The 10,345-nt window shown below is 38.6% G+C and overlaps 1 protein-coding gene across 2 annotated transcripts; it reads right to left on the bottom strand.

Moving 5' to 3' along the window:
• Positions 1–894: 894 nt before the first annotated feature.
• Positions 895–10,195, bottom strand: BTF3L4 (basic transcription factor 3 like 4). 2 transcript variants are annotated; one of them, XM_010225001.2, is made up of 6 exons: positions 10,099–10,195; positions 8,991–9,054; positions 7,936–8,049; positions 5,139–5,340; positions 3,550–3,609; positions 895–2,736 (listed from the first exon to the last, which is right to left on the bottom strand). In XM_010225001.2, the coding sequence occupies exons 2-6, from the start codon at positions 9,042–9,044 to the stop codon at positions 2,690–2,692; spliced, it is 477 nt and encodes a 158-aa protein (XP_010223303.1). In that variant the 5' UTR covers positions 9,045–9,054; positions 10,099–10,195; the 3' UTR covers positions 895–2,689. The 2 variants fall into 2 exon arrangements, with proteins under 2 accessions (XP_010223303.1, XP_088392942.1); XM_088536816.1 differs by lacking the exon at positions 8,991–9,054 and having other exon boundaries at positions 10,099–10,167.
• Between the last annotated feature and the right edge of the window lie 150 nt (positions 10,196–10,345).

Below are 10,345 nucleotides of genomic sequence, written 5' to 3'. Positions count from 1 at the left end.
CCCCTACATTCTGCTCTATTTGCCCAATACTTTTTTTTTTTTTCCAAAGCATTACAAAGAGCATGTCTAGTATCTTTAATACATTGACAGCGTTCAGTAGGGAGCAAATAAGCTCAAGGAGTTCAGAAATACAGTAAATACCATACTCTAAGCCAAGATAAAAATATTTTACCTGTCCATCTTGACAAGGGGAGTTTTTACTATAGAAACATCTCCTAGTAACTATCCCTATTAACTTTGTACTTCTATTAGCATGCGCGAATACTTATCCACTTACAATACGAATAAATACAAAGAAAAATGCTCTTCCCACAAGGACCTTGATGCATTAATTTTAATTAAAATCAGTTTAATGATTGATAAGCTCTAGCATTTCAGCAGCAACTCAAGTTGACTTTTCAAATACAATGAAAAAATGAACATAACTACACAGCTAGCATATTTAGATAGTTTACTGTTTTCAAACATAGGAAAGAGGGATTAACATGTAAATTATCGTGACCAGGGGCAAAAATGCAATGAGGAACTTTTAACTAACTTGAGTTATTTCCAATGTTTAATCTCCCACAAAATTACTTTCAATATACTTCCTGCATCAGAAACCAATGATTTTTCAGTATTTGATTAGCACCAGGTGGGGAGGGGGATCTCATACAAAAATCAACACAGGTGCTATTTTGCAAAGCTCTCTGCTTATACCCCTTAAGCAAGTGAAAAAGGAATTTCCCATTGTCTAGGCCCTTCAGTGGCTCACAGAGCCAGCAGTCAGAAGGCAATTCCATCAGCCCATGAGCACATGAAGGAACCATCTCTTCCTTACAGCTGGGACAAGTGAAGCTGCAGCTGATTCCAGGTTAGCCACACAACAGACCAAGGCTTCACTCGGTGCTGCAGGGAAGAGGACAGTGGGCATAGGGCAGTGCAAGTGCTGAGGCTCCGAGGACCCTCCCTAAGCCCACGTCTCTCGCGGGGTAACCATCTGAGGCCACATTTCCATTTAAAACAGCAGCTGCAGCCGCCTGTTGCTCCTCAGCTGCCGCTGAAGGGAAGGGGGACAACACACAAGAGGGAGCGATTCCTCTTTTGTACTGTTACTTTATTTTGTAGTAAGTTCCATGTAGTATATAAAATATAACAGGAAAAAATGAACAAAACCTACAAAATAAATTGTCCAGCTGACAAACCACTACAGCTCTGCCTTCCTGGTTCGTTGATGTTACCAGAACTCACGTACTGCTTACCTTGTACTTTACAGTTCTCTAGTGAATGAAGCTACATAAAAAGCTGATATGTTTCAATTAAGCCAGAGTTACATGACAGGTGCAGAGGAAAAAAATGGCTTTCCCAAGCCACAGCTGCCCCAACACAGGTTACAATGATGTCTTGCTATACTGTAATAACGCTCATTACATCAAGGGCCTTCAAAGAGCCTCTGAAAAAAAGGATTCACATTAAGCATTTTAGAGGAAGGTCATAAACACTGCACTGTACCAATCGTACCTACCAATATTCTCTTTATGCCCGAGGAGCATTTGCGATTTTAATTAGCTACTACATAGATGACACCAAACCTAGAGGTAGGTTACAGGCAAAGGTAAAATACAGGCAAAAAAACATCCCTTTAGAGCTAGTCATTGCACAAACTGCCTAGCAGAACACAAGGCAAAATGTCAACAACTTATTCCTCCCCTCTTAAATTTACATTGCTCACATGGTGCATTTAATTTCTAGTGCCATAAAGAACAACAGTGGATCATCAGCTGCTAGTAAATGCAGTCATGCCAAGAGAACAGCTTGAAGTTATTCAAGCAAAAATCTGTTACGGTGCAAAACTAGTGCACTGAACTGCTACCCTTTCATGTACAGGAAGCAACTTGATGGTAGAGAATTGAAGGGTTTATTTTTTTTTTTCCTTTTGACATGGGAAATACTCTGCATAATCAACAGGAGAACAAACTGCTAAGTCTATGTGGTAGGAGTCAAATACATTAGCTTGACTCAAAAGGTTAGATGAGAAAAGGAAGTTTAGAAATGAGGAAAAAAAGCACACTTATCTAGCATCCAAGTGTCAGGGTTTTTTTTTTTTTTTTTTGGCAAAAAAGTTACTGCACCAAACAAGCTGTTAAGACAGCTTGTCTTCGTTATCACCTGGGATCAACATAAGGTTGATAACAAACAACATGTGTACATTTCAACAAGCATGAGAAACATTTAAGTACAATAGTTAACAGCAAATTAAACCCAAGTTTTAATGATGTAAGTCTAGGAAATGCAGACAAAACTTTTGTCTTCATTACTTTCATGTGCACTACTTGGTGAAAATCAAAAGTAACAATTTCAAGATTCATTTTATTTCTACTTCCAAAGGAAAAAGGGAAAAGGTTAAATAAAACTGTTCTCCAATTTGTTCTCCACTATATGTACACCCACACACATACACACACGCACATGCACACACCCCTCAAACTGCACTGACATTTCTTTTTGACCAAAAGAGTAGATCCTGGGAGTAAGTGCAAAATGCAAAATTAACTGACAGAAAATGCTGAACAAACAGCATCATAAAAATACAAAATATTTATATTACTGAACTATTAACAGATGATGTTCTCCGTTTCTTTAAAACTTTGGAACCACATAGCTGATTTCTTAAATCTAGTCCATGCCAGCTTCCAGAACTATTAATGATTTAGTTAGCTTCATTCTTTGATGCTTCATCAAAGTTTTCTACGAGATCTGAAAAAGATGAAGATATAAATACAGTAATGCCCAATAACACTGTCTTCATATGCTTAATGAAAATGCACATATTATGGGAAAGCTGAAGTCATTCTTAACTCTACTTACATAGAGTTTCCTCTGGGAGATTTTAAGGGGCTTTAGAAAAGCACGTTTGAACATACAGAAAGGACTAGAAATGCAATAACGCTCGTAAGAGTGGAAGTTTTAATATGGAATAATTAAGATCCGATTCTCAAATGTGTTCTACTTGCTTGAGACTTGAGCCAACAGTTAGACTCCCACTAACTGTTACATTTCAAGAAAATTTTGAACAGACTTGCACATTTTTATGCAAAATCATACACCAATTTCAAAGCGAACGAAACTGAATTTCTAGATCAACTGTTTGTTGCTTTGACTAATACACTATTCTAACGCATACAGAATAATGTGGTTAGTAACAGTTAGCAAATTTGTGCCTCAAAAAATAGTGTTTTTTTTCTAATTCAGAAATAAACATCCTTGCCCCAAGCTCAGATTTAAAAAAGACTGATAACTATTGAGCCATTTTACAAATATTTCATTTTGTACCATACATCTCTATACAGATGTTATCCACTCAACCTCTCCGGAAGTACTTTTACCTGAGAAGTTAAACAATTTGCCCAAGTCAAACTATTTTCAAAAGCTGGAATCCAAAATTGTTGCCGTTCTAACACTACTCAGCATACAAAGTTTCTTTTAGCAAGTGAGAAATATATCAAGAGCCAAAACTGCATGAATTAAAGTATATATACAATTCACAGGCATATAAACCTATGTGCCTACCTGGGACATCATCGTCTTCTTCATCAATGTCTTCAGATTTTGGTGCTTTACTATCCAAAACTATAAAAGAAAACTGATGCTGAGTCCTCCTTATACAGAATTAGAGACAACCACACAATAAAAGCCAAAATATATGCATTAGAATAGAAAGCATTTTCTTTTCTGATGGCAGCAAACACACAAATGATGTGTGTAAACCAATGCTCAGTAATAAGCACGAGCAGAAAGTACATTTGTGAGCATTCTCAGATCTAAGTGGACATGTTAACACAGCCTTTTCTCACAAAACACGGGGATAACAAGTGACAGAGAATAACCCCAATATTCACAGAATGTTTGAGGTTGAACGGGACATCTAGAGATCATCTAGTCCAACGCCCAATATTACTAAGCCTTTAAAAAAAAAAAAAAAAAACACAAAGGGCTGTGTATAAAGAACTAGTTTTCAGCAGGAGTAACACAAAAGATGAACTCTGATACTAACACTTGTAAAGAAAAGTATACCGTTCTGCACCTCACTAGGCTTTTACAAACAAGGAGCAAAGCTGATATTACTTGCATACTTTAAAATCCTTCTTGTGGTCTCATTTCATGACACATACCCCCAAGAATAAGTCCCACCTATTCCTCAATTACAAACCTGCTTAGTGAAAACTAGTTCACACCTCCTCAAACAACTCTACAGTGGTTCACCAAGGAGAAGATAATCAAGGAATGATTCCTTCCCAGGTCCATACTTAATTGCTATTCTTTATCACACTGTGACAAAAATTATAATAAAAGTTTTACCAATACATCCCTGCTCCTGTGACTTTACAAGGAGCAGCAAAGAATATTAAAATGTGCTTGATTTTGAAAACGTTTTTGAAAGAAATTGTGGTTTTGCTCCAAAGGAAATATAGAGCAGAAGACAAAGACTATGTTCCTTCCTCTATATTCACAGCAGAAGCACATTTTGCATGAACAAATAAACAATTCCTTGATTAAAAAAAAAACACACACGATGAGTCTTTCTTGATAAAACTTTTACTCTTACATTCTTCAATATTTTGTCATATTAACCTTCCTTTTAATTAACACCCACTCAAATACCTCCATGATCAATACTGAAATTATTTTTTCCAGAGGTCAGTATCTCTTTATTAATTTCCTGCAATATCCTTGTGTGCACTAGAACTTCATTTTTGTAGCTCTGCACCAATTCCTGAATATTTCATGCAGAATTCATGCCAGCTTAATAAAGAGAACTTTTTTCTTCAGGCATTTTGAATAAAAAATAAACTGCACATTCAAAAATGCAGGGTGAATACAGTAGATATAGATGTCAAGCATGTTCAATTTATCAAAAGTAATTAATATTTTTATATCTGATACAGTAACACAACCTACCTATACAGAATCTTGAAAAAAAGAAAGGGGGGGGGGGAATAGGTTTCCCACAATAATTCTGCAACGGTAACAAATGAAGTAAATATTATTTGATTACTTATTACTTCTAAATCACACACATGGTAATAAAGTTTTAACTTAAACATGGTAACTTTTAAAAAAAAAAAAAAAAGAAGAAGAAGGATTCCAGAACAACCTACCTTGTCTTGGGAATTGTTCAGCTAACTTTCTGAGACTTGTTAAACTGTCAGCACCAAGCTGGCTTAAGATGCCTGGAAGCATTTCTGTGATCGGTTTAGCCTCTGCATGCCCAGTAATTGCGAAAGTGTTAGCAGAGAGGGAAGCCTGAACCTTGGGGTTGTTGAAGTGAATAACTGTTCCATCATCTTTTATCATGTTCACCTGTTTAAATATGCAATAATAACATTTACCAAAACAATCTAGCATCTTGTTGAACACCATAAATAATTCAAATATTAAAACATAAAGAAGTCACAGAACTAGTTCTCCTAACTAGGAGAAAAATACTCAGAACTAACACCATCCAAAACAGAAGTAAGAGTTAATGTAGGATTCAGATATGAAAAGTTAGAATTCAACAGCTAAAAATTCCTTTATGAAATACTTCTGGGTATGAAATACTAGCTTTTAGGTTATCATACAGCTCATGAATATTTTTGACAAAGAAAAACATACACAGATTTTTAGGCTCCAGAATATAAACTAAATAATAAGGGCATGTCTAGGGAAAAAAAAGTAAAAGAATAGTTGTCTTTTTTTATTTGTCCTTATATCTGTAAGCAGTTAATAGTTGTCTTTTTTTTATATATATACTTTTTAACTTCTTACAAGTTTAAGGCTCTAACAGAAAAGCCTTGACACACAAATTTAAGACACTGCCATTCCAAGCTATCTGGGTCACCTCACAGCAAAATGTTATTGCTTCTGCAGCAAAATTGGCAAAAGTGCAAAATTCACAATCTGGCATACTTGCTGGAAATTGCCCAGTACACCATTTTTTTTCCACTCACACATCATAGAATTGGACATTTATACATCAACTAGCACTAGAAGAGGGTCCCATTTCCTCCTTGTAATTCTACAATGTCTCTTAAGTACAATGATCATGCAACGATCCTGCTCCCTTTCTCTCTCCCAATTGTCAAGAATTGACTGTTAGTGCCAGGACAGCAGCCTGTTTTGCTCCTGCTATTTAAGCTTCTATTGGCACATTTGTGTGGGGACATTTGCATTTGTTAAGTTAAAGGAAGAAAGAAAAGTTAACTTTAACTGAAGAAAAATCCTTTTAACCGAATTAAGAAAACAAGAAGAGTCCTTCAACCAAGCAGCAGCTGTAATACTTAAAAATAAAAAAAAAGAGGGAGGGGTGCAGTTCTGACAAATTTCATTTGTTTTAGTATAAATTACAGAAAGAGAAGAAATTTGAGGACAAAAGCCGAAACTAAAACATGCAAATGCTTAAGTTATCTATCTTCACATAGCAGGACAATTCAAAATAGATTTCAAACTGGAAAATCAAGTGTGTTGCCCTCCTGTAAAACTGAAGGATGCCCTTCCCCTTGCACAACAGGAAATGGTAAAGGCTTCAGGCACAAAGGCACAATCATCCCTCTATTTAGAAGGCTCTTTACGAGAGCTACTAGTTAAAAAAAAAAAAAAAAAAAAGGAGGGGGGGAAGTGGGGGGAACAACCTACATATGAGCTACTATGTTTGACTCAATATTAGTAGGGGAAGTGGGGGGAACAACCTACATATGAGCTACTATGTTTGACTCAATATTAGTAATCAAGTTGTTGACCTTGGTAAACTTTGTCTCAGTAGAACATGAGTCTACATGAATTACAGGAATTATGGACCTAATGATTAAGCTAAATGCATTTTGGATAATCTTCCTCGACACTACGACACTTCACATCTTAGTAACTTCACATAAAGATCTTATGATCAGTGAAGAGGGGGAAGGGGGATTAAGATGAAAAAAAAAGAGAACTGCTTTTTACATTTGTGTAGCACAGCATATACATCATCATGTTTAAGTAAACAGACAAATTATAATGCTTCTGTAGCAGAGATATGAAAACTTACAGGCAAACCAGGCTTCTACTCTGAATTTGTATTTGCCTTTGGGAGAGAGGTATACACTAAGTGACCTCTGGAGGCAACTTCCAACCCTGCTTAAATCAATTAATCACAGATTAAATATTGTACTTGCTTAATGAGCACTACAGTAACATTTAGTTCATGATGAAGGAACACTTTCTCCTCCCACATATTAGTTTCACATTTTCACTGGTATGAAAAATGTCAGTGTGTTCCAAATCATATTTTATGCTAAAATATGTATACACACAAAAATGAAGAGATATTCCAGGCATATCTGAAAACTTTCCACTTCTCTTTATGCAACAGAGGAGTCATTTCCTTAAGAGTCTTTTCCAGTGCTGCAAAAATGTCAGAGTCTCTTGTGACTACTGCAAACAATTCTGGTTCATTTACAAGCAGTAAAAAGAATTACATTTGATAATACAGAGTAGCTAGCACTTTCTTCAGGCACTTTGCATTTAGTACCACATGATTCTTGCTTTAAAAGGGTACGCACAGTAAACAAGTGTTTGCAGCTCTTCAATCAAGTTCTGAAGTTCAATAAGTCAAGAATCATGAGAAGTTCGATTCTGCAGTTAATGCAAGATATATATACATATCAAATAGCTTACTAGCTTTCATCATCACTATGTGGCCAGCAGAAACTTCTCCATCATCTAGGTATTTATGCACTGAGGTAGCTGAGATAGAGCAATCACTTCACTATTGTCAACACAACCATTCCAGCATAAGACTCTGACATTGCTTACTATTTCAGCAATCAGACCTATGACTTTCAGGGGGAGAGAAATGTGTTGTTAAAATAAACACAACCACCAACAAAAAGAACACCACAGCAGTGAATTCACAGAGAAAACATTTTATCACTATACCTCTTCAATGCCAGCAATGTTATTTACAGCCAGTTTTTTGAGGGAACTCTGAAGTTTTTTGTCATCAGCTGTTGCCGTTCTGTGCACCACCTTCTTCTTTCTGCGAGCTGTTCCCTGGAAAAGAATCAAGGGACAAAAATCAGTAATGCTTAATCTCATTACATCTCAATTTTAAGTCACACCACACTTGATGCAATGCCTCTTTAAAGTCTACAATCAAAAATGATTCTTTTCCATCACCTACAGTTGAGAAGTCAACCTCAATTTCAAGTTTTCTTTTTTAACTCTAAGACAAATGACACTGATCCATTTCAGTACTTTCCTACAAAGTGAACTGTAAGACTAATACTAGTAAGCAATGTATAAGAGCACTTCCTTAGAGCTTCTTACCTCTTTTTGCCTGCCCCCACCCAAAGATGAAGCACAAATGCAGTAATTTAAAGAGTTCAAGATTTTATTACCAAGTAAACTCTTTTAACTAAACTGACAGAATTTACATAATCTCTACTTTACCAACTTTGTATGAAAAAAGAGGAAAAACAAACAAACCAAAACCCCCCCACACCTACAGTTAGAAGATAAATACCAACACTGTGCTAGGTATACGTTTTTGCTGTCATATTACTAGCTACCTACTCTGCAGCTACCTACTGGAGAGGAAAAATCAGCTCAGTGTAGAGTTAGGCAAGCCCTGGAGCTGCCAAGGAAGGAAGGATTGTAACTTCCCGAAAGGTTTCCAATACAAAGGAAGAACAGCAAGTAAGCTCACCCTGAGCTACTAGAGATCACAGTCGAACTCCAAATTAAAAAGAAAGCACACACTAAAAACTGCATATTCAATGATGGTGACCTGAGAGAAAAACACATTGTAGCTACCAGTACTATGATCCCCATCATAACGGAATCATATTTTAGGCCTCTAAAGTATACTTAGATTAGATTTTCTATAAAATTAAGTATATATTTTAGAAAATATGTTTCAGAGAATTTTCACCTTCAAAACATAAACTACAGGAAAAAAGCTCAGCTTTCTGGGTATTTTGTGTTTTTCTTACCTTTCCTCCTATTCGGACCTGAGCTTGGAGCTTGGCAAGTTTTTCTTGATTCATAGTGCTGTTCCTAAAAAATGAGATATAATTACAAACTAATTAATGAAACATTAAAAAGGATAGTCTGCACAACCCATTCTAGAAATACAGTTAAAAATGCAGGGTTTTTTTTTTTTAAAAAAAAAAAAAGGAAGGAAAAAAAAATCCCCCCTGCTCCCTCCCTCCCTCCAAAAAAAACACTATAGGAAGTTCTCCAAACCAGTGCAAACAAATACATGGCAAACAAAAAGCTTTAAAACCATACCACCTAGACAACAACAAAGCATTAGTGCATTCAGCCCAAGTATCTACATTATTATGAAGCAGATTACCAGGAAATTCAGGTTTGCAGCAATTTTGGCAAAAAAAAAAACAGTTAATTGGCAAGCGTATCATTTCACTGTTGGCACTGGCTGAGCAGCCTGAATTGCTCAGAACTGACCCCAAGCAGCACACAGAGCACAAAGGAAAAAAAAAAAAAAAGGCAAATAAAGAAAGATATCTTCATCTTCCTTTACCAAAGTCCAGAAAGAATCTTAATTAATTTACTTTAATACGACTTCCAAAAAATACACGCTAATATTTTAAGCACACAAGTCAGCTTCAGACTAGCTGCAGCTCACGTATGAGCGGGTCTCCTTCAGGGACTTCCAGCACCTCAGCCATGAGCTCCACACTTGGTTCAGTTGGTGGGAAGTCGGCCAAGGGGGTCCCCATAACCCTCCAGGGGCCCGGCCGGGCACACAGCACCTCCCGCCTCCTGCGCTGCGAGACGCCACCGGCACCCCCCGGACGACGAGACTCGCGCCTCGAACAGGACGGGAAGGAGGCCGCGCCGGGGCCCTCCAGCGCACAGGGCGGCGGGACAAAGGCCCACGGGGCCGCTCGCTGCCACCCCGCACGGCGCGGGAAGGAGGCCCCGCTCCCTGGGCGGCCGAGGAAGGGGGGATAGAAGCGGCCAGGCCGAACCGCGGCGCCAGCCGCTCCCTCACGGCACGACCGGAGGGCGCCGCGCGCCTGGAAGGACGAAAGGGGCCTGGGCGGAGCGGGACGGGGGGTGCAGGGACGCTCTCACCTGCGGCCCCTCCGCAGCCCAACACGCGGTGTGAACAAGATGGCGACCGAGGAAGGAAAGAGAGGCGCACAGAGAAAGGAAGCCCCGCGCCACGTGACGCTCCGGCCCCGCCCCCCGGCAGCGCTGCCGGGCCGCGCAGCCGCGGGCGCGCGATGCCTGCCGGGAGCTGTAGTCCCCAGTCCCCTGGCAGCGCCCCGGGCTGCCGCAGCGGTGCGGCACCACCGCGGCTCGCTATGCCTCCTCCTCT

Source organism: Tinamus guttatus, unplaced genomic scaffold, assembly GCF_059628265.1.
Source record: "Tinamus guttatus ecotype Peru unplaced genomic scaffold, ASM5962826v1 Tinamus_guttatus_pri_ptg000044l, whole genome shotgun sequence".
In the NCBI taxonomy this organism is placed as follows: domain Eukaryota; kingdom Metazoa; phylum Chordata; class Aves; order Tinamiformes; family Tinamidae; genus Tinamus; species Tinamus guttatus.
The sequence above is the reverse complement of the archived record's forward strand: the minus strand, read 5'-3'. Positions and strand labels throughout refer to the sequence as shown.

Excerpts from the sequence above, each read along its gene's own strand:
- BTF3L4 (XM_010225001.2), bottom strand. The coding sequence starts at position 9,044 with ATGAATCAAGAAAAACTTGCCAAGCTCCAAGCTCAGGTCCGAATAGGA. Across the intron at positions 8,050-8,990 it reads AGGTCCGAATAGGAGGAAAG|GGAACAGCTCGCAGAAAGAA; the intron begins GTAAGAAAAACA and ends ATTCTTTTCCAG. Across the intron at positions 3,610-5,138 it reads TGAACAATTCCCAAGACAAG|TTTTGGATAGTAAAGCACCA; the intron begins GTAGGTTGTTCT and ends TTTCTTTTATAG.